Raw genomic sequence first — 25,711 nt, forward strand, 5'->3', positions numbered from 1 at the left:
GGGAAGTCCCTATGGAAAGTTTTTAATGGAAGACATAGGAAAATGTTTATGATATAGTTAACGCAGGACATAAAAATTGTATGTTGAGCCTGATCTTGACTTAAATTTGAGAAGATATATAGATGAAGACTGAAAGGAAATGGTCCAAGTGGATAATTGCACCAAAGTTGTTCCTTATGAGTGGGACTATAACTGATTTTTATTTTATTCTTTATATTTTCCCATATTTTCCAATTTTTCACAGTACATACTAATAACTTCAATTTAGGTAGAAATGTTACTTAACAAAAGTAAAGGCAAAACCTCATAGGTCCAGGGAGGTGATCCTGGTAGAATCTTTAAATTAGAAATTGGTAAGAAGAGAAATCAGCTGGATATTAATGTTTAGCACTAAGATAACATTTCATGGGAGACTTTTAAGTTGTATTATAGCACCTGAGCTCATTTCCATGCAATCCCTGTGTGGTAGGCGATAGGAATTGTAATACTTTTGTGGATGGGAAAAAAAAAAAAAAACCAGGCACAGAATGAACACTGTATTTTGCTTCTACTGATGTTTTTAAGCTGTGAAATTTGGGCCCACATAAGGACATATTGCCACTGTTCCTCATTCATACACACACAGACATTTAGGATTGGCAGGAACCGTAGAAATAGCATGTTCTCCACTACCTCGCAAAGAGGAAACTGAGGGGAAACACTGAGTTAGCCTAGTATTTGGAAAGATCATTCCCGTGCCTACTTGTTCAGTATGGAGGATCTTCCAAAGGAGATTTTTGCTTTAATATATAACATTATTCTTGCTGAGAACCTTCAAAAGAAAAAGGAGGGACGCTGAATGATTACAGAAGTAGACTGGAGATGGGGCAAATAGGAAGGCTACTGGCAGCTGGAGAAAGTAGGCCTGACTTCTGGATTCCCCACTGGGTCAGTGTCTCTGGGGCTCTTCTCATCCCCGTGTAACAGTCAGACTATCACAGCTCCTCCTCGGTGGCCCTCCAGTCTCCTGCCACTGGTGTTTCCAGAACACTGGCCCATCTATGGTAACTCTTATATTTGAGATTAAGGTTATGCTTCCCTTAGAGTGATAACAGAATTCTAAGCTTCTCTCCAACCCAGTTTTCTGATGTAGTTTTAAAAGGTGGTCACAGTCCAGATTCAGAGAAGGCAAATACACATATTCCCCAACAGTTACCATCTCTGGTGTTTTTTATCAGTGCTTAACTGAAGATGAACTTTTTTCATGCATCCAGGAGTTTGAGGAAATTCCAGAAAAGGCAAATATTCATGTGAAGATGCAACTTTTGGAGTTTCATATGTACCTGGGTTTGAATGGGGGTTCTCTCTTTGGCTAGTTGACCCTCAGTTTCTTCAAAGTGTAGAAAGAAGGTAATCAGAATAACATAATAGTGCTAGGTTAGTCAGGATAGGGTATGCTATGCTGCACTAACAAGTAAATCTGGAAATATCAGCAGTTTAGTACAGCAAAAATTGAGTTTTTCTCATGTAAAATCTGCTGTGCATTACCAAGTCCCAACTCAATCTGGTGACTCTGGAATGCAGGTGCTGTCCATCCAGTGTTGCCACCCTCTAACAGGTGGCCTCTAGGGTCACGAGTTGGGGAAGCAAGAGCTAAAAGGTCATGCACTGTCTCTTAAATGTTGTTCTGGAAATGACATGTCACTTCCTCTCATATTTCATTGACTGCAACTAGCCATATGGCTTTGTCTACCTGCAAGGGGATTGGATATTTAGGAGAAAACATGGGCCACCGAGTGTGCAGTAAATGTTTCTGCCAGCTTACTGACATTCATTAAGCCCTTCCTATGTGTCAGGCGCTTTTATAAATGCTTTACACTCTGATCCCATCTAGCCTTAAGCCTTATGAAGTAGTTACTAATATCTCCATTGTACAGATGTACACTGAGCCACTGAGAGGTTAGGCTACTTGCCAAAGTATCACAGCTAGTAAGTGATGGAGCCGGGATTTAACACCAAAGAGTCTGACTCCAGGGCCTGCGTTCTTCACCTCTATGCCTATTGCCTCCCTAAGAATATCTCTCCTGGAGGGGTTTCTGTAAAATTATAGGCAATGTAAATAAAACACCTGGCATGCAATGTCTGACATGTAATAGTTCCTCACATGAGACAACTCTTTTTTTTCTATTATCCTTGTTGTTATTGGCTACCTCAAATACTTTCTGAGTCAAGACAGAGTATAATTATATGATTATGTGATAGAGCTTTATTAAAAGGTATCTCTTTTGTTGTGGCACGTGGGGCTGCAAGGAATGCTTTAATATAACCTTGCAGAGAAGTATCAAGTAATTACCATCATATGGAAGTATTTTAGCAAGTCATGCCCATTCTTACTCTGTCATGGCATGAAAGCAAAGTCTATATTTTAAATACTGGCCTGCCATGTCTCATTACTGGAATCTGCAAAGCTGCTCTGAGCAAAATGTAAGGACACAACAGTAGTTTATCTTGTATTTGTTTTAATTAAACATTAGCACTGATCCTGACTTGTTCTGCTGGTAGTTAGAGCAAAAACACTGTGCTGTAAAGTGATTTCTGAACCTCTTTGTGAAGCCAGCAATATATTTGGTGTTGAAGTGACTCCCCTGCCTCTTTCCTGCCAGGAGCTGATTGATAGCACTCCTGCCCTTTCTCAGGTAGCCTCAGACAGCCTGAGGTATGGGCCAGTGATCAGGCAGCACCACCCGAGGAAAGGAACTGTTTTGAATTCTCTAGATTTGCATAGACCAGCGAAGGATATCACTGAGTCTGTAGAAGGACTGGGGCAATCAATGGTGCAAATAGACGTGTGTGACTCTGGTGGTTGGTGACATTCCTCCCCAGTGGGAGATGGAAGGCAGAATCTTGGTACTTGAGAACTATTTCTAATTCTCCCCTCCCGCTGGGAGTTGAGGGATGCCTCCTTTTTATTCCTTACCTCTCTCAGAAGCCCAATTTCTGCCATAGACCGCTGACCATTGTCTCTGACAAAAGAAGATGCACTCCTAGGAATCTCTCACTCATTCAACTGTGGACGGTGAGGTGCTCTGCTCAGCAATGGGCCAGGATAGAAAGAGAAAGAGACACACTGCCCCAGCTCTATCACACACAGATACATAAACAATAAACTAACCGAATTAGAACTTCAAAAGTGCTAAATAGAGATACCCAGGGGAATGCAGAGGAAAGGGTAATTAACTCCAAGATCCGTCTACGGGATCACTAAATCACATATGTGGATACCTGAGAGTCCTTTTCTACTAATCAGAACCCACAGGTATTACTGTTTCTAAGGACTAAATAGGCCATGATAGGTAACGTAATTCCCCAGTATCATTTTAGCTTTGAGTGATTATCATTCTGAAGGATCTTTGGGTTAGGTATTGAGACTTTTGGCATTTTGGAAATAATGTCAGCCAGATATTGGATACATTTTGGTAAGTCTTTAAAAAAGGGTATTCTGCAAAATAGCATGTATTCTGTGGTTACGACTATACAAAAAATACCTATATATCTGTCCAGCATCCAGACGGTAATATGCATGGTAAAGAGAGTTGTTTTTTGTTTTTTTTTCATTTGGCTGTGCTGGGTCTTTGTTGCAGCATGCAGGATCTTCGCAGCCACGTGTGGGATTCTTTAGTTGTGGCATGTGAGACCTTTAGTTGCAGCATGCAGGATCATTTAGTTGTGGCACGTGGGATCCTTTAGTCGCGGCAAGCGGGCTCTTTTAGCTGCAGCATGCAGGATCTAGTTCCCTGACCAGAGAGCGACCCTGGGCCCCCCGCATTGGGAGCACGGAGTCTTAACCGCTAGACCACCAGGGAAGTCCCAGGAACAGTCACACTTAATGGAAATTCTGGCCTTTGGGCAGAGAACTTGAAAGGGGTTTTAAAACAGAAACACATTTTTAGGGAAATACAGGAAGCTTTTTAGAAGTCAGTAGATCTGGGTCTAATTAGGGATCAGCTATTGATATCTTTCAAACATCAGAGCAAAACTAAGAACATTCTAAATGTAAGAAAGAAAAATTCCCCCATAACACACAAATGCCACAAACCAAACCATCTTGTGATTTGTTCCTTATACTGTAATATTGGCTCACAGATATACACAACATTTAACACAGCTTAAATACATTTATACAGTTTTCTTCCCACAGAAGACTATAAGTATTTTTACTTATACTGTACAATATTGTTTCAAGTATTCAGAGAAGGATTCACGGACTACATTTTAAAACCTGGTTACTCTGGTATCCTTGTTGACGCACGATTTGACCTTGTCTTAAAAAAAAAATAATGTCGAGATTGTAGCTGAAAAAAGAAATGTCAGTCTTGTCATCTTTGACTTGAACGGACGTGAGGAGACACGCCGGTCACAGGTGACCTGGACCGCCACCACTCGGGGACTCCATGGCAGGGCTTCTGCGGCACAGGGTACTTGGCCTAAGGTTCTTCCTAACACGTCTGAGCCTTTAATCTGTGAGGCTGACATTCTAGAAAGCTCAGCCGCAAATGGAGATCCAGCACAGAGCCCGCGCCAGAATCCTCTGGTGTCTTGTCCTGGTGAAAACAGGGTACGTGTTGGCAACACAGGCAATGCTGTGAGGTTCACGGCGCAGCCTCTAGGAGCCTGCCTGGCCTGTCCATCCTCAGCCTCAGCTTCACCGTTTACACCACGTCGCTTTTTGAAATGTAAGCTCCTGACCATTCCCTGTTCTGCTCTGATTCAACCTGCAGAGCCAGATCTCTCCATCTCCGTCTGGCCCTGGAAAAGCGGCCTGCACCCTCGCCTTTGCCGCGCTGGGCCAACTGGAACCGCCGAACAGACACCCACCGGATTGCCGCAGATCCCGGCCAGCGGCAGTTGGAGGCACGGCGCCATCTAGTGGAGAAACAAAATCCCCCATTGCTTTTTTTTTTTAAATTAGAGCATCCTTGAAGCAGACCAAAGAATCAGCGGCCCTCATTTGATACCAAAGGTGCTTGAGAACCAGAGAAGGAAATGGATTTCCCGAATGTCACACAGCCGGCTAGTGGTTGCATCAACACTACAGAACCTCATCATTGGAGCCTTGGTTCAGCATTCTTTGCACTATCCCGCAGTAAAGAAACCAGAAGATAAGACAGCTTCTTGTGTCTCTTGAGCATTTCAGACCTCTTCCGAGGTGGAGGTGAACTCATGCGGCGGCCAGTGTCTGAAGAGAGGGCTCACTGATGTATTGTCCCGTAGCATGCCTCGGCTGGACTGCGCGTGATGGGTGCAAGGCCCGAGCAAATCCAGTTGTCTGCCTTGCTCCCCTCCCCCACAGAGCTGCCGGGAAACTCAGCACACGATCAGACCACAACCACTGCACTGGGTTACTGAGCAGAAGATGCCACAGGTCACCTGTGCCCGGAGGGGAGAGAAGAGAAAGAGCGTGTGGGCTGCCAGCCCCAGGCTTCCCCAGCCCTTTTTCCTTTTTTGGGGAGCATTTTTTGCACCTTCGTGGTGGTCCCCAGGTGCTTCCTGGTCCTTCCAGGTCCCCAGATCCCGGAGGAGGGATGCGAGTGGGAGGGGGTGTGGCACCCCCGTTTCTTGCATTCTGGAGACTGCTGTCAGGAATTGCGCGGCATGTGGGCTCCTCAGCCAGTCTACAGCCAAAAGGCAACCAGACTGGGTAGATCGCGGAGAGGGAAATGCACGCTGCATTATTCAGTGTCAGTTTGAGGGGTGGAGGGAAAGGTGAAAGCTGTTGCCTAACTTCATTCCCTCGAAATAAAATCCTAAATGTTGACTTGAAACATATGGCTGTGCTTTGGGAGAAATCTTTAAGTCTAGTTTCTCGCGGATGCCCTAACATAGCCAAAGAATTTCTTGGTTGCATTCTCTTCCTTCAGAGTCTGGGCCTTCCCTTGACTCCTAGACCATCATTTCAGCAGGAAGGATGATCCCATCTTGCTTTAAATCCAAGGTCACTGGCAGCTATTAAGTTGTCAATGTGAGTTGGAAGGGCGTGCTATTAACCTTTGTGCTCCCTCCTTTCATTTAATGTCTTTAAAGCTGATTAGAGGAAGGGGAACTTTTCATTTGTTTTTCTAACCCAGGGAAGCTGACTTAGGGACTTTTGTGGACTGGAATGTCCTGAACTGGCCAAGATTGATAAAACCTTCAGTGCCCGGGGCCCTGGCTGAGTCACGGTGCAGCATCACATGGCCTGGTTTACTCCGGGTGAAAACATCCTAAGTTCAGTAGATGACAGAACTGCTGGCTGAGGCTGTACTGCAGCCCCCGAGCAGAAAGCCCAGCCCCGGGCAAGGCCCTGCATCAATCGGCCTCACATCTCCTCCCCAGCCTCACTACCCTGCTCCCCAAAAGTCATCCTTCTCCAAAGCGTGTGGTTAAACCTGGGCTTTGTGGCCGTGTCCAGGAGTCTGCTGACGTGTAGAAGCCTAGACAGTCCTGCTTTTCAGCCCAACGCATCCCTGGGAAAGGGGCTATAAAGAGTATTTTTGTGATGTAGATATTTCCCACAGGGACACCGTTATAATCAGGGCACCTCTCTAACTGGAGACCTAGCACCACGCGAATCCCCATGATAGCCAGCAGCGGGTCATAGAAGCCAGTATGTCCCCAGGCCTCTGTAATCATCTCTCAGAAGAAAGTCTCTGACAAGCCCTTTGCTCTGGATTCTGACAGGGCTCTCAGCTCGTTACTCAGTGTTCCCGAGCTGAGTGGTCCCTCCCCAGCAGCACAGGCCAGGGCCTCATCCCCCCCTCTCCTGGCTTCGATCTTCATCCCCTAGTTGTTCCACACTGGCCGGCGCTTCTCCTTTCCTCACCAAATGCCTTTAACTAAAAGACGTTAGAGCAGTTCACAATCTCCTATGCCCTCCTTCCCTGCAGCCCCGTCACCCCCGTGATATAACCCACGCTGTGACGAGCAGCCCCCCAGAGCGTCCTAACAGCCTCCCTCCCCAAGTTATTGAACCTGAACATGTACAGAAACCCCCTATGTAATGCACTTACAGGTCTAAAACAGCCAGAAAATTCGCCCGATCCATTAGGCTTTATGAGAAAAAGGTACCTAAATAGGGCGTTCATTTATTCCAAAGATATTTATTGACTTCTTTCTATGTGCCAGACACTTTCCTAGGCACTCGGATATAGCTGTGAATAAAACAGATAAAAACCCGCAAATGGCTTGAGAGGGGAAGGCGTAATGGCATTTGTCTAATGACTGGAAAGACCATTGGCTTGGGAATCAGGAAGTCGGAGGAGCCGGTCCAGACGCTCCCACTAACCGGCTAAGGCACTTCTCCGTCTCTGATCCAGACTCCTCACCGGAGTCCTTCTCTGTGACCATCTAAGGGCACTTTGATTTGTAAGCCTCCTTCTACTGTGGAGTCTTTGGCTTCCCAACCAAGAGAGCAGAGCTCCCCTGCCTCTCCCTAAGTGGGGCATCATTCACGCCAGCTCCCCACTCTGCCCTCGCAATTCTTTTCTGCTTTGACTGTTCTTTGGTCTTAAGAAAAAGAGAAAAGAGAGCACCTCTCTACCGGGTTACCCTGCCTGCCTTTCCGCCTTATCCTCCCCGGTAGCCTCCCTTCTCCGTTTTCCTGTGGTCACAAATATTTTCCAAGAGCACTCAAATGACCCCTTCTTCAAAGATGGTTGTTGCAGGAGGCCGCCTCTTTGGGGTCACGGTGATGGCTTCGGGGCCATCTGTTCCCCTGGGCACCTCAGGGAGGCCAGCGGACAGATTCCAGGGCGGGATTCTGCACAGTTGGTGCAACAGAACCACTGGAAACCAATTAACAGGCTGAAAACCAGAGAAAGGATGGTGGCCAAAGAACAGGCACCCCGTGGTAAACAATTACCAGTGTGGGCAGGGACAGCTATGTAGGTCAGCTCCCAGTCAGGAAATAGTTTTACAAGAGCAAAGTGCCAATCCCTTCTGGAAGCAGAATCTAGGTAAAGGTTTGCTTTCTATCTTTGGGCAGATGACCACCTGGTTGCCCTGCAACTCCCCTTGGTTTCAGAGACATCTGGCCTTGGCTTCTACCTCCCTGCCAAAAGCAGGTGGCTCTGCCCCCCTTCTAACCTTGACCTTCTGGAGGACGATCACGAGAGCGAGTGCTACATCCTGCTTTATGAACTGGGTCCGGACAGGGCGCCTGTATTGCACTCTCACCTTCTGAGGACACTGGATGTTTTCTGGCACAGGTGTAGGGCACAGGTGCCCACGCTCACCCTTGTAAAGATTTGCCAGTTTCAGATGAATATTTGGGGAACTCAGAAATTAAGATGAACATCCAAGCACTAAGAACTGTCCTGGCAGGGATGCGGTCAAGCAGGACAGGAGACTCTGGGGTTCAGATCCACTTGGGGGTGAAATCAAGTCCCACGAGCCCTTTGGGGCTCATACCCAGAGGTTCAGGTGACCTTTAACCCCTGTGACCTTTAACCTCCTCACATGACATGGGTACAGGCTTTTACAGGCTACAACGTGCTTCCATACTTATTCTCTCTCTTTGGATCCTCAGAACAGTTTTGGAAAGTGGGCAGGGCAGGTGTTAACATCTCTGCTTTGCAGAGAAGGAAACAGGCTCAAAAATGCTGCAGGCAAATGGCATTATGTTGTTCTTTTTTGTGGGTGAATAATATTCCACTGTATATATGTGCCACATCTTCTCTATCCATTCCTCTGTTGATGGACATTTAGGTTGCTTCCATGTCCTGGCTATTGTAAATAGTGCTGCAGTGAATATTGGGGGTGAACGTATCTTTTCAAATTATGGTTTTTCTTCAGGTATATGCCCAGGAGTGGGATTGCTGGGTCATATGGTAGTTCTATTTTTAGTTTTTTAAAAAACCTCCGTACTGTTCTCCATAGTGGCTGTACCAATTTACATTCCCACCAACACTGCAAGAGGGTTCCCTTTTCTCACACCCTCTCCAGCATTTATTGTTTGTAGATTTTTTTCATGATGGCCATTTGCAGCAACATAGATGGACCTAGAGATTGTCACACTGAGTGAAGTAAGTCAGACACAGAAAGACAAATGTCCTATGATATCACTTATATGTGGAATCTAAAAAAAGGGTACAAATGAACTTATTTACAAAACAGAAGCAGGGTCACAGATGTAGAAAACAAACTTATGGTTACCAGGGGATAAGGGGGGGAGGGATAAATTGGGAGATTGGGATTGACATATACACACTACTATATATAAAATAAATAACTAATAAGAACCTGCTGGATAGCACAGGGAACTCTACTCAATACTCTGTAATGGCTTATATGCGAAAAGAATCTAAAAAAAAAAAAGAGTATATATGTATATGTATAACTGATTCACTTTGCTGTATACCTGAAACTAACACAACATTGTAAATCAACTACACTCCAATAAAATTAAAAAAAATAAATAAAAGACTCGGGGCATGTTTGCTGAGCTCATACGTGACAGTGAAGCCCTGGGGGGGGGGGGGGGGGGGCCGTGGGGGCGTGGTCTCCTGCTAAGGCCGGGTCAGATAAGCAGTTGTACTCACGAAAGCATATGTCTGCCGTCTCTTTTGACCTTATTCTAGGAAATTCTTTAGGTTTACTAGTAACTCATGGAGGCTGCTCCCAGCACATTGCTTGGTAGGCCAGAGCCACAGAACCCTGACGGGCATTTTTCCAGGTAGTTCCTGACTCTGCTTCAACAAGACCAGAGCGAAACTCCATCCCCTAAACGCCTGTGGTTTCCCAGGGAAGCGACAGTTGCTGTTTGCTAAGAGCTTCAGAGGCTCTGCTCTCTGGTCCCCACTCGGGTGCAGCTTTGCCCTGAAGCTGTTTCCCTCGCTGACACACTTTGGCCTCCGACTTACGTGGAAGTGTTGACCAAACCCCAAGACTCTCCCCTTCTCAGGCACTGCTCGGGGCAGCTCTCTGGGCAAACGGCCCTAGTGAGGGTCAGACCTTCTGTTGGCCTTTCCACAGAAGAACAAAGAACCGTCATCCTCAACCCAGCAACATAAACCTCCCCCTATGAAAAACGCCTGCTAACAGCTAGTCCTGCAGCCTTCCTTCCGATGATACGTGAGGAAGTTTGCCAAGGCAATTGTCTGGAATCCTAATCTTAGTTAACTTTACCTGCTGAGCTGTCTTCCTAAGTGAATTGCTGTAGAATCCTGCTTGGACTTACCTCCAACCAGTTGGACCAGCTGTAGCTCCCACCGGCCTCTCCCAATACTTTCCAGGCAGTAAGTGCTCGGGTGAAACAGTTCGCTTTCCAGGCCCTCTCTAGGGCCTTGTTACTGAGGGGTAAACGTTCGGGGCCGAGAAATTCATTGCGTGCCTGTAGGAATCTAACGTCTTTTTAAAACCAGGAATTGAGAAGTGTAACTAACGAGCACACTGTAAAAGCAGAGTGACCACCTCATTACAGCTCAGAGCCATTGCCCAGGTTGGGCAGAAATGAAAATCCCCAAAGAAAGGCCACCCCATCCATTAATGAAGCACTTTACAAAAAAAAAGTGTGATAAGTATTCAGCAGACATTTTGATAGACAAAGAGCATTTACCAGAGGCCTTAACAATAAAGCCCTGGGGCTTCCCTGGTGGCGCAGTGGTTGAGGGTCCGCCTGCCGATGCAGGGGACACGGGTTCGTGCCCCGGTCCGGGAAGATCCCACATGCCGCGGAGCGGCTGGGCCCGTGAGCCATGGCTGCTGAGCCTGCGTGTCCGGAGCCTGTGCTCCGCAACGGGAGAGGCCACAACAGCGAGAGGCTCGCGTACCGCAAAAAAAAAAATAAAATAAAATAATTAATAAAGCCCTGATTTCTGGTGGCATGTGTGGGGGGATGAGAGAGGTGAGGAGGAAGAGGTTTCCAGCATGATGTACTCTGTGTATCAAAGAGCCTCTAGTTTGGGGTTTCAGGGTTCAGATGATTCTCAGCTGTTCCTCCCTTCTCGGCAAGGACCCTTCTGCCATGCTGGCCTTTGCTGATTCATCTGGAGCCCACCCCTGCTGTTGTCGTGAGGTTGAAAGAGAGAATCCACAGAAAGCTTGAACTTGAGAGCCTGGCACGTAGCAAGCGTTTAGGGTATTTGTTGCCTGGGCGATTCATGGTATCATCCTCGGGAGAGGAGACGTGTCCCTTTTGCAAATTGGGGAAGGAGAGGCAGGGGTCAGGGAGGCCTGCTGTCCACGGTCCCTGCAGAAGGTCTCAGCTGCCTCAGGCTTGTGTGTCAGGGCCCGTCTGACTGCAGCAACAGTGCTGGAGAAAGGCCAGCCTGCAGGGCGGTGGGCCGCTGGCCAGGGTCCGTCCGCCTGCAGCCCGGCCCTCTTCTGAGCACTCTGGCAATCTGGGCTGTGCTCAGACAGCAATGCTGACCCACCAGCACGGTTGTAAACAGTGAATCTCCACGCTGCCCTCTATAAGGCACCTTGTCAATTGTCGAGTGGCTTGGCGTGAGCTGTACGTACTTTATGCTGCAAGAGCCTTAGCTCAGGGTCTCCAAACCTATCTTCCGGTCTCACCCTCCTTTACCCTTCACACAGTCACCAACAGGCCTTTCTAGAACCAACTTCTGATGATACACTCCTCTTTGGAAATCTCTGCAGGCTCCCCTTTGCCTACAGGGTCCAGGGCACAGTCCTTAGCATGGACTTCAAGGTCCTCTACAATCACCCCACCAAACAGTCCCCCAGAAGGACACACCCCAGGCACTCTGTACTCATCATTCACAGCAGGGCAGGACTTTCCTGGCACCATGCTCATCCCACTGCCTGGAAGGCTGTCCCCTACCCCCTTCTCTGCCTGGCAACCTCCTGCTTCATCATTCAAGACTCAGCTGCAAGGTGACACCCCCTCTATGTGGCCTCCCCTGACTTTCTCAAGCAGAGGTTCACACACTCCTTGGTGAGCAGGAACCTCCTGCCTGGTGAAGGTCAAGATGTTTCCTGTTATACAAGGGCCAGCTCCTGCCTACCAGCCACCCCGCCAGCCCCAGCTTCTGCGTGGGGCTTGGGTACCGCTGACCATTGTAGCCTGGCCTTGGGAAATGTCACATGCTCTCCATTTCAGCCTCCTTAGAAGAGTTAGGATAAACATTTACCGCAGAAATTGTCCTAGACCTGGAAATTGTATAACTGAAGATTAGGGGATATTAAATACTGTTAAAACATCTCATCATTTTTGTAATAACGAAACAGAGAAACACGGGGACCTAGAACTGAAATGTGCTCTGAACTGTAGCAGGGATTCTCAGCTAAGGGTGGGAACAGAGGCATTTCGGAGTCACCCACAGGGCTTTTCTTACACAGATTGGATGCTGGTGCCCCTCCCCCCAGAGTCCACCCACCCCTGTGCCCCGCTTGGACCCACCCTGGTCACTGAGCTTCAGAGTCACCTGTGTGCTGGGCACAGCGACGCTTCCTTGCTGCCTCTCTGCTGCCTTGTCTATAAAAGGGAGGGATGATGTCAGCCTCAGAGGAATACCCTGAAGGCTAAATGAGAATCTACCTATGAGGTTCTTAGTAGGCACTAAAAAGAAGTTAGTTCCATTCTCCTGTCCCTTCCTCACTTCAGCTAGAAATTTGCCCCGGGTCCCACAGGCGGCCATGGAAGGGAGTCCTCAGCTGTGATGGGTGAGTCCAGAGGGTGGGATGCCTGGGGCCAAATGCAGCCCCTTTTCCTCTTCTTTCTACTGCCTAGGGAAAAGCTCTGCCCACAGACACTTCATAGCAAGGGGTTCCGTAGATACTCACTCATGTCTGTGACCGAGTACCAGGTGCAGAGGTGGCGCCTTTGCCCCACCATCTCTGGTCAGTGCCCTGTGGGTCCACCGGCTTTCATCACTGGGGTGTAGACGGGCCTGGAACGGCTGAGGTGCTCTTCCAGGAAGTACACCAGGTGGCGCTGTGGAGTAACCAGAGGGTCCAAAGGGAGGGACCGTAGAAGGAGCACTTGGAGGGGCAGCAGCATCCCGACTAGGAGACCATACTGGGGGTGACAGAGAGCCCTTGATGGCCCTCTGCTCAGGAACCCTGACGGAACACCCCTTTGACTCATTTGAGCACAAGCCAGAGCCCCTCCCTCCGTGTTCCTTGCAGAGTTGTTGACAAGAGCGTGGACCATGTGCCACACTCAATTCTAGGTGTGGTTTAACCCGTTTAATCCTCACAACCCTGAGAGCTGAGCACACAAACTGCCCTAATGAAAAACACTGGGCAGCTGAGGCACAGAGAGGTGACATAACTTGGCCCAGGTGACCTGGCCGGTAGGTGGGAGGCCTGGGATTAAGCCCAGGTGGTCTGGCCTCCTTACACAAAGAGCTGATTTCGCTCCCGCAGCCTAAATAACTTTCAGGTTATCTCCAGTGGTTCTAGGGTAAATCAGCATCCCTGGCTTAGAGAAGATACCTCAGGAGGCTGAAGATTCCACTTCCTCTTGGATAATAGGCCTTTAGATTGCCATTGTCAAGAGGCCCAAACCCAGCATACCTGGGGCGCGCTCTTGGGCAGTGGGGCTTTCATTCACTTATTCCGTACAAGTTTACCATCCAGGCAGGGGGTGCCAGGGGTACAGACGGGCAAGGTCTCAGGCCTCGTGGACTTTATATTGGGGTTGGGGAAACAGCTAACAAGCAAATCCATAAGTAAGAAAATTTCAGGTAATAATAAAAAAGAAAGTAAAGGCAGGTTAACAGGGTAGAGACTGAACGATAGTTGGAAGAGGGGAGGGAAGGGGTGAGCACGTTGGTGCAGCAAGATCACTCTGTATGAAGTCTGAACTGCACATTTCCTGATTCCGTGATCTCCTTCAGGCGGAGAAAATGTCATCGGACTCTTGCGCAGCAACCTCTGCACACACCCACTCGTCTAATCACCCTCTCCTGGAGTAGAGTCAGCTTAGGCACAGGCTATGCACTAAACGAGGGAAGACTTATTCTCTAAGTGCGAGAGGTTCTGGAGCTCGGGCAGGCTGTCTGTGTGCCTTGCTTGCCCACCTGGCCCCAGGTGTAAATGGTGCAGAAACGCAGGCCCGTTTGGGCTGGGTAGCTGGCTCTGTCAGAGGACAATTGTTGAACCTGAACCTCAGTTTTGAGCCTTTGGCAGGAGGAGCCCGTTCATGCTTACAGCTTGGCACCAGTGCTTGCTTTTAGCCAAATCTCCAGTTACGAGTAATAAAGACCCAGTCCCTGGTGGGCAGCAGAGCCATAGAATTGAAGGGGTCCTGAGAGACTGCCCAGCCTCTGTCTTCAGACAGGGAATGTATAAACCACCCTGGTCCCAAGGCACTATCTCGCTTCCTGAATGTATCTAAGGACAGAGATCATAGAGGGACCCCAGATGCATTCACCCACTCATGTCCTCAGGGTGAGGGCTCTGCCTCCAGTCAGGGCGTCTTCATTCAGAGATGTGGTCTCTGAAAGGGACCCAGCAGGGCCCATTAAAGTATTGGGTTACTTATCCGGTGGCTGTCTCCGCTACTGACTGGGCTTCTGTTCTTGTGAAAATGGGAAGCCTATAGAGAACAGGAACCTCCCTGTCTTCACGGTCCCTCACTGCTAAGAATGTATTATCTTGATTAGGGTAATGAGAGATGTGCTCTGAAATACGTGGATGAGGACCAAAGCAGATGGACGGAATTAATTTGTGTTTGCCAGCTCTACCCAGAGCGCTGCAAGGACTTTGAAAACCATGCCAAGCTCCTTGGGAATGGCATCATGGAGACGTGCCACTGTGAACTGGATGAAGGGCTTGGGTGACCCAAATGACCTGTCAGTTCTACGTCTTGGATGCTGAATATTTGTTTTGTTTTGAAAGCAGGATCTTTAACAGTTTCATTTGAGGAACGTTGGCACCTACCAGGGGCAGCCCCATTGCTAGGTACCCAGAGAAGCACAGGATAAATGAGTCATGCGCCGGTGTTGAAGGGCCTCGCAAACTTGTCAAAGAGGCCAGCTGTGCGCCGGTTCTGGGATATCGCTCCTCCCTTGGCTGGTTCTCTCCTACCCGGCCCTCGGAGCCTTCAGAAGCTTCCCCCATCCTCCATCTGTGATTCCATAATATCCTTTAATGTGTTCATTAATCCCCCCAAACACTTACTGTGTGCCAGGCACTGCTTAGATGCTTGTGCTAATCTGGTGATATGACAGTTTTCTGTGCACCCATCGGCCTCCCTCACTGCACGGGGGCTCCTTTAGGGCCGTGAGCACATCTTCCTTCTTGTGTTCCCAGTCCCTGGAGCAAAGCCACTGCTCCATAAACGACTGTGGAACAAATGAAGAGAGAAATGACAACAAGAGGGGTAGTTCCTAAAATAAAAATGAGCACTTATCCCTATTTTTACGGGTGTCAGAACATTCTCAATAAAACGTTACTTCTTCTGATTCTTCACCACAGCCCCTCGGGAAGATGGAGGCTTGGGTCAAATACGAGCCCCCCAGGAGCAGATGGGGTTCGTGATGCCAAACCCTGTGCTCTTTCTACTCCACATAGGAGTGTTTCTTCTATGAGAACTTGGAGGGGGGTGGGTATTGAGCTGGGGAAGCCCAGGGAAGAGAGAGGTCGCTCCCTGCAGAGAACTTCAGAGAAGGCTGGGCCTGAGGCTGCAACTGAGAGGCGGCTCCTGACAAGCAGAGCGGGGTGGGGGGGTGGGGGGGTGGGGGGGTGGGGAGGAAGCCCATGGCCCAGGGCAGGTCCCAAGGCCAGTCACTGGCCTGGCCTGCTGAGAGGGAGCTGAAGAGAATCAAAGACCGTAGGTGTTGGAAGGGACCTTGAAATGACCCAGTCCAGCAGTTCTTAGCCTGGGGACCCTTAGCATTCCCTGGAGGCGGTTCTAAAAGGGTGGTTCCCAGGCTCCAACCCCAGACACTTTAATTCAGAAGATCTGGGGCGAATCTTTCTAAAACTCTCCAGAGCCCTTGGGATGCTGAGACCCCTTTTAAAGTCCATTCCTCAGGGTTTTTTGTGGGGTTTTTTTGCCTATTGAACACAGTCTTTGAGTTCAAAAGCCGTTTGGGAGGCATCATGGCTACACCGTGTCAAAGGCTTGCTGGGGGTGGTCTGAATTTTCCCCAATACTTGCAGCCTCACCCTTGTCTGTCCGCTGCATCCCCCACCTCGTCCCCCACATCCCCCCCCGCCCCACCTCTACACACTGGGCTTCCCACTCCTCTGGCTGAAGATGAAGGCGCAGCCTCTGCTGTTGACTGTGAGTGTGTTTGTTGATCTGGTCCCTCTTGAGCACCGGGCTCACACCTGAACTTCCTGGAGACGCCACGGAGGACTCTAGACTGGTTGGTGCCGGATGCCTTGGCTGGCCTGGCCTTGGGGGAATGACTGCAGGAGTGGAGCACAGCCTGAACAGCCGGAACCAAGTCCGAGAGCATCTTCAGTCAGTCCTGGGAGTGTCTCCTTGATGGCCCTTTCCAGTACAGATGGCAGTGAGGGCAAATGCTCTCTGCAGGGTGAACTGATTTCCTGAGCTCCCACACTGGCCCTTGCCTCCGCCTGCCTCTTGTTCCTCCTCCATCCTCTTTTTAAATCCAAATTAAAAGGTGTTAGAAGACTGTGGCAGGGTAGCCTGGGTCCTCAGACTGATCATTCATGGCTTTGACCAGGCTCCTGGGCAGCTGAGCAGGCAGACCTCCTTCCAAGACTATTTGTCGTAGATCAATAGGAATATTTTCTGCCACTATGGAGTGTAGTTGGTTTCAGACTACTGTCAAATGAGATAAAAGACGAGTATAATACTCACCACATATGATTTTTAAAAATTTATATGCCTCTTCCCTCTAGACGGGAAATTCCTGGAGAGCAAAGACCCGTCTGATTTCATCTTTATGCCCCGTGTCTGGTGCGTGTACATGTCCATTTTGTTGGTTCAATGAAAAGATATGTATTTAAGATTTGATTCATAAAAATCCGATATGCGTACCGTTCAGTTCATGACTAAATATATTTTGAAAAGTGTAATGTTTATATCAACTATGATACATATAGCAACAAATATGAATATTAAGAACAAATTTCTCTCTCAGCCCCCCACCATCAGTCCCCACTTTCATAGGGTCCCAGATTATGACAACAAATTAAATGCACCTTGAGGAACTTCCCTGGTGGCACAGTTGTTAAGAATCCACCTGCCAATGCAGGGGACATGGGTTTGATCCCTGGTTGGGGAAGAACCTACATGCCATGGAGCAACTAAGCCCGTGTGCCACAACTACTGAGCCTGAGCTTTAGAGCCCACGAGCCACAACTATGGAGCCCACGTGCCACAACTACTGAGCCCGTGCACCGCAACTACTGAGCCCACGTGCCTAGAGCCCATGCTCTGCGACAAGATAAGCCACCTCAATGAGAAGCCCGTGCATGGCAATGAAGGTATCCCCTGCTCGCCACACGTAGAGAAAGCCCACGCAGAAATGAAGACCCAATGCAGCCAAAAAATAAAAATTAAAAAAAAAATTAAAGTGAACCTTGAGTTTTTAATCTTAATATTAAAAATATTTTGAAAGACATGCAAAAAGTGTTAATATTTAATAGTAATCAAAGACATGAAAAATATTTTTAAAAAGCATTTAGTTTCTTTTTTCAACAAAAGTAAAGAAAATTATAACAAGCAGTAACCTCAAAACTGAAGATGCTGCATGAAACTGTTAGGTGCTTGTTATATAATCCTTCAGAAAGCAAAGCAGAATCCATAAAGTTTATATATATATATATATTTCATATATATATATATATATATTTTATATATATATATATAATTGGACCTACCTATTCCTAGTCCTGCAAATCTGTCCTAAAGAAATAATTCAAAAGATGCAAAAAGTTACATAAATGAAGATTTTAGCATTGACTTCTGTAGAAAAACAGAAACAAAACCTGGAAATATGTAAATGTTCCCCAAAAGGGAAATAGCTTAATAAATTACAGAACATCAACATGTTGAAGTATTACTCAGTCTTACAATAATTATGAAGACTATAGAAATTTGGAAAAAGAATATAAAACTGCTGTTTTTGCTAGGATTACAAATGCTAAAAATATGCATGTGTGCCTACTGACAAGAAGGTAATGTGCAAACTAATGTAATCTTTAAGAATGAGATAATATACATCAAGATGTTAACAACGGTTGTCTCTGACTGAAAGGATCATGGACAATTTTTAGTTTCCTCTTCAATCGTCCCTGTATTCTTCATGTTTCCCATTATTAAAAGAAAAAAAAAGCCTGTGTTTTGTTTTGGGGGCAGGGTGTCATGGATTCTGCAGAATAAACCTCTTCTGCCTGGAAAAATCATTTATGATGACGGTGCATTTACTTCACTACTGTTTTTACAGTAAAATTAATACTTCTTGAAAAAGTAAATGGATTCGATACCCAGAAGCTGACTGCTTCTCAGGACGTCTGTGGCTACCTCTCCAGTCTTCATTGCTCACTTGGATTGTAGAAGTAATAGCTTCTACTTGTTCTTCCATCTTCTGCGCTTGTCTGTGCTCAGCACAGCAGCCAGAGTGCTGATGTGAACACATATGTCCGTAGACTCCTCCGCCCAGCACCCTGCAGTGGCTCCCGTTCTACCCAGAGCTGCAGCCCCTAAAAGGTCCCAAATGATCTGTCTCTCCGCCCCCATCTCCAACAGCTCAACCCCTTCCTCCCACCAGCCACACTGACTGCCCTTCCCTCCAACAGGCTAGATGTGCTCCCGCCTTAGGACCTGTGCGTCCTCTCCGCCAGGAGCAGGCTCCCCGCCCCCGGAGCCCCGCCCCCGCCCCCAGGAGCACCGCTGAGTCTCATTTTCAAGTTCTTCGCTCAGATGTTGCTTTGTCTGTGAGGTCTGCCTTGACCACCCCCCCCCCACCCCGTGTAAGATCTCATCCTCTGCAACCCCCATGCTCTCCAGATCCCCCTCACCCTCTGCTTTTCCATTTTCCATCACCTGTATCCTTTTCTATCATACTATATTATTTATTATGTATATTGTTCCTTTTCTGTCTCCAGGCATTTGAATGTAACCTCCATAAGGGCAGGGAATTTGTGCCTGCTCTGTTCACTGATAGACCTAATAAGTGCCTGGCCTATAGGTGCCTATAGATACATTTTGAATTAATTTGTTACAGCTAATTTGAATAAGGTGAGCTCCTGCTAGGAACTCCATTAAGAAGGAGATGTGAGCTGAGGTCCAGGCCTGGGTTGGGGAAACTAACAAAGCTCTATTGGGTCTGGATCCAGAGTCTTTGGGACATGGCCCATTCACGTATGATCTGGGTTGACCCTGCAGTACATCCAGGGGCTGTACGCAGGGCTGGCACGGAGACAGCAGGTGATTTCCAGACTGCGCTTCCCAGTAGGGAGGATGAAAATTGCCACCATTCTCCCACGGTCTGTCTGCAGGTGGCTGGTCACTCTTACTAACAGTGCACTGGGGCTAAAGCAGACCCAGGATGTCTGTCGGTGGTACTCACCAACCACAGTAGACCCACGATCCCCACCTCTCTGCTAGAGGGCAGATGCCAGAGAGGTGCAGCTCTCAGCAGGTCCAAGGCCCTACAGCACAGCTCTCCTCGGTGTAAAGAACAGAAGAACAGGTGCGCGTGGAAGTTATGAAACTAGGAGCTTTGTTAATTACACCAAAGGACTGTGGTTTTATTTGCCCTCATGAGAGGAAATGCACCCCAAATCAGCCGCTGGGTTTGGCTGAATGGAATGGAGGCAGGAGACGGAGGGAGAGAAGAAGAGGTAAACAATGTATTATTTTACTGGAACAAGGATTTCTCATAAAGTAACCTTGGCGGTAATTATACCCCTAGAGTTAGATGGTAATTGACTTAACCTATACATTAAGTGAAATAGCAAACTTTTTAGTTGCATCTCTTAATTAAAGCAATTAATAGCTTTGAAATTCTCTACACACTTTGTCCAAAACCTTTCATGCATTTCCTTCCTCTGCACACTGCTTCTGGTCAGGGTTTTTCCCCTGCCTACCATGTATTGGTCTTGTGGCTGTCAGGTTTGTTTTTGTTTTTGCAGAAACAGTCCCCATGGGTGAGGTGGTCAAGCTAAGTCCACTTGGGTAAATTCCAATTTGTCAAAGTATCTTTCCTTTTCTTTTTCCTTAAGAAAATGGATTGTGTATTCAGAATCTGACCATCTCTCATAACATTTATGGCTACGCCCCTGGCCCAAGCCACCACCATCTCTCCTCTGGTTACTGTCAACGTCCAGTAGTTGGTCTCCCATCTTCCACCCTGACCCCTACAGTCTGTTCTCAACTCAGCAGCCAAAGCGCTCCTCTGAGCGTGACTGGGAACGAGGCTCACTTCGTTGTACCCATCGGCAGTTGTCCCATCAGTTGTTCAGCTTCTTGGGTTGGGATTTAAGTGTGTCCAAAAATACTCCCGGAGGTGTGTGCTTGTGCATCAGCTGTTCAGGGTTTCTGCTGTTTCCTCAGCTGTTTGAAGGTACAGGCACACAGAGGGACGTCAGCAAGGGCTGGTAGAAACTGCCCTCACCAGGAAAGGAAAAATGTCACATCACCGGTGCAGACGCAAAATAGAACACCCAATTTTATTTTTTATAATTGAGTGACTGTCTTGTTTGTTGGTGAGTCACCGAAAGTCTGCTCCGCTTGGATGGCCAACGCCTCCGCAGTGGCCCCCGACCCTCTCTGCTTCTATGGTGGGGTTTGGTCGGTTCTGATTTCGGGGCGAGGGTAAACGTGCTCAAAGTTTTAACTTTATTGTGGTGTGTTGCCTCGGTGGACTAAGAAAACGGATATTCCTGCTTAATTCTCAGAATGATTTCCACACGAATGAAGTAAAATGATCTAGTTTTCTTTGCAATTCTGTTTAAAAGGGATAAAAGTACATCCACTGACCATGTAAAAAGCTCATCTAAAATATACCCCGAACCACGGGAAACTGAATACCCCTCTACCTCCACATATTACGAAGACAACTAAAAATCGTGTAAAGAGAAACCTTTTTGCCTCTTGGGGCAGGGTGGCTTTATTTGACATTAGACACCCCTTTCAAATGGTGATAAGAGCATGAACAAAAGCAAAGTCTAGTGCGTGGAATGCCTTACTTTTGTCATGCCTGATAGACTGATCTGTCACTAGTCTTGAAAGTTTCTCATTGGAATGGAAGCCTCAAGGCTTGTCTTGCTTTTTTTTTTTGGTTTGTGAAGGATTTTCCGTGGGGAGCTCAGGGGTGACCGCTGGCTCACGGTCCCGTTCACCTCGCTTCTTCAGCAGGACTGCCCTGGATTCACGGCTGTGGACTGGGTCCCCGGGTACTTTCAGGGCAAGGGCTGTTGTTGTGTTAGAAGCACCTGCCATCTGTTGGTGAAAATTTTTTGGATTCTACATGATGAGTCACTTCTTTCTTGTGCTGTTCCTTCTGCTGCCAGGATGAATTTACCTACTGGATTTTATCAGGGGATGGAGTGGAATCTCTCATCGTGAAGCTTTGTCCTATGCAAAGTCCATGTCCCTAATGAGCGATCTTCCTGATGCCATCACTAGAAGAGGTGGGGAGGAGTGTCTTCTGTGTTCCCGCAAGGTGGGGAGAAGACCCGGCAGCCATCCAGTCTGGCCCTCACTCTAGGGCCCTCCCAGATAAAGCTACAGCTGCTGCCCTCAGCTGGTTGGAGCTGACAGTCCAAGGTGGTTCCACATCGTCTTGCCGATGCTCTCTTGCTAGGGCGCCAATGCCTGTGAGCCGGTGTGGCACAGGGCAGACCCTCAATGACTGTGGGTTAAATGAATGACTCAGGCCTGTGACCGCAAAGTGGGCCCACTTCAGACCTACCAGGGCCACCAAGAGTTAGGCCCTGGGCTCAGCTTAGCTCATTAGGCCAGGGTACCTGATTGGCAGTACCACCTACAGAGCCAAGAACGCTGAAGTTCTGATGCAGTGTGTTCTTGCCAACCTCAAAAGAAGAGTACGTGGAATGATTTGGGGAAGAAATTCAGGAGTTTCTTCCCCTACAGGCCACTCTGATATGAGCTGGAAGTAGGAGCTTTCGGAAGGGTGGGCATCTAGAGTGCCTGGGGAAGAGGACTTGGATCAAACAGTAGGGCCAAGTGCTTTGCCAAGGAGAGAACTGAAGACGGGGTTCACAACGCCCTCTGTCCACTAGCGTGGGTGGCCGAAGCCTTGGGCTGAAATAAGAAGATGCACTTCTCCGCTGACTCAGTGTCACACAAATCGGTTTTTATTATTAGTATTGTCATCTTTTGTCCCCGCAGAAAAAGTTTATTTGAAACAAAGGATGTGTTTCAAATCTAGCTTCGTTCACATATCCCCAAATATCCTAAAATATTCCTATGCTTTATGCCTTCCATTTTGTTCCCACTACCCCCAAAATTCTAAGCTAAACAGCAGTAGCAAACCCCTAAGCGCAGAACGTTCCAACTCCTCCAAGCATGCTCCATTTCACTGCAATTTTTCTAAAGATTTCCTGCCTGGAGAAAGTACCAAGTCCCAGGTGGGTGGGATTTTATTCTTACCACAGAGTAGGTGGTAAGAATAAAATGTGGGAGTCTCTTCCCCCAGCCTCCTAGATCAGAGGCAGAGTTCCGTGCTCGAGTCCTGGGTAGGAGGCGAAATCCTGGACTGTGCGTACCGGGCTCGAGTCACCAGGCCCTTCCGCGTGGTCAGCAGCTGGGGGATGCGGCCAGTGGCCTGGGCCTGCCCAAGGCGCCACCAGCCCCAGCTGACCTTTGCAGTCAGAGGAGCGGCTGACCAAATGGCATTAAGAAATTTTGCAAAACATTCCAAAATAACCTATTCTGGAACGATCTGGGTGGTGTGGGATGCGGTTAGGACAAGTCGAGCCTTCTTCAGAGGAAAGGATGTTGGTGTTCATCTCCAGGGCCAAGTATCAATTTGCTGGGAGTAACATTTCCAACCACAGGCCTTACCTATGCACGAGATGCACTCGTTGCTATGCTTCTAGAAGTCCTGCCTTCTCTGTGTACCTAGCAAGTAGGGGTGTGTATCAGTACTCAGGGCTTTGTGATGGCTGGGCTCTGGGAGGACAGGTGTTCTCCACTCTGAACGGTGATTTGGCCATAAAGGGGATCCAAGTGAGATGTGGGAGCCTTGCTGAGCTTACAACACGAGGGAACTTTGGAAAATTTCCATGTCACCATTTCAGAGCTGGAAAAGCAAGACTCCGGGGTCCGCCACACAGCTACGGGTGTCATGCTGATCGACCAGACATTTATTTGGGCACATGGTCTCAGCGTAGGCACAGCAAAGCGACACCAAACCGAGGCGCCCTCTTCCTCCGGGGGATTCTAAATCAGAACATGGGCGCACCCCTGTCGTCTCAAGGGAGCGTCCGTGTTTGGAGTAGTAGGGGAGACCCTGAAACTGGGGGATAAAACAATGTATCCACACCCAGATAAGCCAAGGGGGCCCTTCCTACAAGCTTGTGCAGACTTGCAGGTTAGTGCCATTTAAAAACAAAAGATGCCACCACTGACAAAAGCAAAGGACGTAAGATTACACTGGCTTTTCTCAGTTTGGGGAAAATTTTGTGCAGAGAGTAGCTACCAAAAATTGTAAACCTCGTCAGTCTCTATTAAAAATAAAGTAGCTCCTGGCTAATCCCTGCTTATGGAAGGGATTCACTCTCCAGCTCTGGGGCTCCTTCCGAAATGTTGGTGTATTGGGGGATTTGTATTAGCTGAAGACCTATTCTTTCCTCTGAAACCACTTCACACAAACGGTAATCCCCGAGAAACTCGAGCCACCGAGCTTGGCAAAGGGAATGCTCCCAAAATAGGGTCAAGCGCCCGCTTCTTAGAGATGCTTGCAAGAAACACAAATGCCAGTGCAGTATTTCCTGAACCCTGGTTATGTACCAGACCAGAATCCTCTCTGGGACGTGTTTAATCCTGCATCAAATACAGAAAGGCAAACCATTGGCTTCAAGGGAGTGCAAGTTCATTGTAAAGGTAAGCAGGTGCTTCAGAAAGGACCCAAGGAGAAGAGGAGAAGGCCTGGTCACAGCTGTTCCAGGAACAGCCTTGGTCACTTGCCAGTTCACTGCCGTGGTGGAGAGAATTCAACAACCGGAAGCGAATCCTCTTAACGCATTTGGCGCCTGCGTAGATTTCACTGCGTCAAAGAAGATGCTCTGAGGGTGAGGGTCACAGCCGCACCAGATTCACACGGCACTTGGAACCAAGCTGCCTGGGAGGCCGTGGCGCCCGAGCATGCTCTTGCTCAGAGACCCAGGACCCCAGCTGGGTGGCTGCGGACTCAGGGCCATCCCTCCCCAGCTTCCTGTGAGATGCCCAGCACCGACTTGTGGAGGATTCCACACTCCTGCAGAGACTTGGTGAGGTCAGAGAAGTGTCTCCTGGGCACCTCCATCGTTTCAAGGCTGCGGTGTCGGTAGGTGGCCTTGTTCTTGTGTTCAGCCACGGCGACAACGGTGTATAAGTCATCAGTTGGCCGGAAATGGTGGACAAACCTCCGTCCGGATGGTGATCTGACGGCAAGCAGCAGCCTAGGCTCTTGATCCGACGGTTCCTCCAGGTCTCTGGCCCTGTAGGAGCTTTGTCTCTTGGCCCCCACAATGAATTTCCTCTCCGGGGAACAAGGCTGAGCTCGGGAATCTTCTTCACTCATCTTCACGGTGCGGGTCTCCGCTTGGTAAAGAGCCTGGGTGCTGCTCAGCTGCAGGGAACCAGCCTTTTTAGCAACTGTTTCCAGGGCCCCCTCCTCCAGGGTCTTCCTGTTGATGGAAGGAAGGACTGGGTATTTATTGAGGGAAGAGGATGCCCCTATGGGCACCTGCTGCAGCAGCTCCGGGATCTCATCGGGGGCTCCCGGAATCGGAGATTTGGGTGTGCAGGCTCCCGGTTTCTGGCTGCTCTGCGACTCGCAGGGAATGGCTGGAGGTGAAGATGGCGTGAGGCTGCAGCATCCCTCCGTGCCTGCGGGCTTATGCAGACTTGGCCGAGGACGTCCCTTGGCGGACTTGGGCCTCGTGACGCGCATGTTTAGTGAGCCTGGCCGCCAAGTGAAGCTGTCAGCTGCTGTGCTGACAACAGTGCTGTATTCGGGGGGGGCTATGTTCACAGGGGCTCCTGTGGCCATTGCTCCTCAAGACCCCTAAGGAAGCAAAAGAGAGGAGGCTGTGGGTTAAATGTTCTAGGACTTCTGGACCTGAGCCGTTCACGTCCCAGGATCCAGAACAAGGACCGGCCACAATGGGGGCGGGAGGGGGTGTGCAGAGGAGCTTCTCTCTGGATTTCTGGCATCTGGAGAAGGGTACCAGCTGCAATTCATTCATTCCTTCATTCCAGGCATTGGAATACATCAGTGAACCAAAGTCCTTGCAACTTAAATCATTATAGTGAGAAGAGGCTGGTGTTAAATCCACAATAAATAGATGTTTTCAACGACCACGAACTGCTATGAGGAAATAAAGCATTGCACCAGCGGGCGACGAATTCTTATTCTTACAGGGGGTTGGGAGGGCTTTAACCTGAGAGACCAGATTGATGGAAGGAATAAGCCCTGTTGCAATCGAGAGCAGGGCTCAGCTAACTGTTTCTCTCAATGGTTTCGGCTTTGGGAGCCATGTAGTCTCTGATCCAACCACTCACCCCGCCCCTGTAGCACAAGAACAGCCACAGACAATACGTAAGCGAGGGACTGCGGCGGTGTTCCCTGTGTTCCCA

General features: G+C 48.5%; 1 protein-coding gene across 1 annotated transcript; it reads right to left on the reverse strand.

Annotated features, from left to right (window-relative positions):
• Positions 1-22,244: 22,244 nt before the first annotated feature.
• UBXN10 (UBX domain protein 10) lies at positions 22,245-25,130 on the reverse strand. The gene has a single exon (XM_027110717.1). The coding sequence runs from the start codon at positions 25,122-25,124 to the stop codon at positions 24,282-24,284; it is 843 nt and encodes a 280-aa protein (XP_026966518.1). The 5' UTR covers positions 25,125-25,130; the 3' UTR covers positions 22,245-24,281.
• Positions 25,131-25,711: the final 581 nt, after the last annotated feature.

The sequence above is a fragment of the Aethalodelphis obliquidens genome, unplaced genomic scaffold, assembly GCF_003676395.1.
Source record: "Aethalodelphis obliquidens isolate GAN/ISIS:26980383/991018 unplaced genomic scaffold, ASM367639v1 scaffold9, whole genome shotgun sequence".
NCBI classification, from domain to species: domain Eukaryota; kingdom Metazoa; phylum Chordata; class Mammalia; order Artiodactyla; family Delphinidae; genus Aethalodelphis; species Aethalodelphis obliquidens.

Coding starts and splice junctions, on each gene's coding strand:
- UBXN10 (XM_027110717.1), bottom strand. CDS start 25,124: ATGGCCACAGGAGCCCCTGTGAACATAGCCCCCCCCGAATACAGCACT.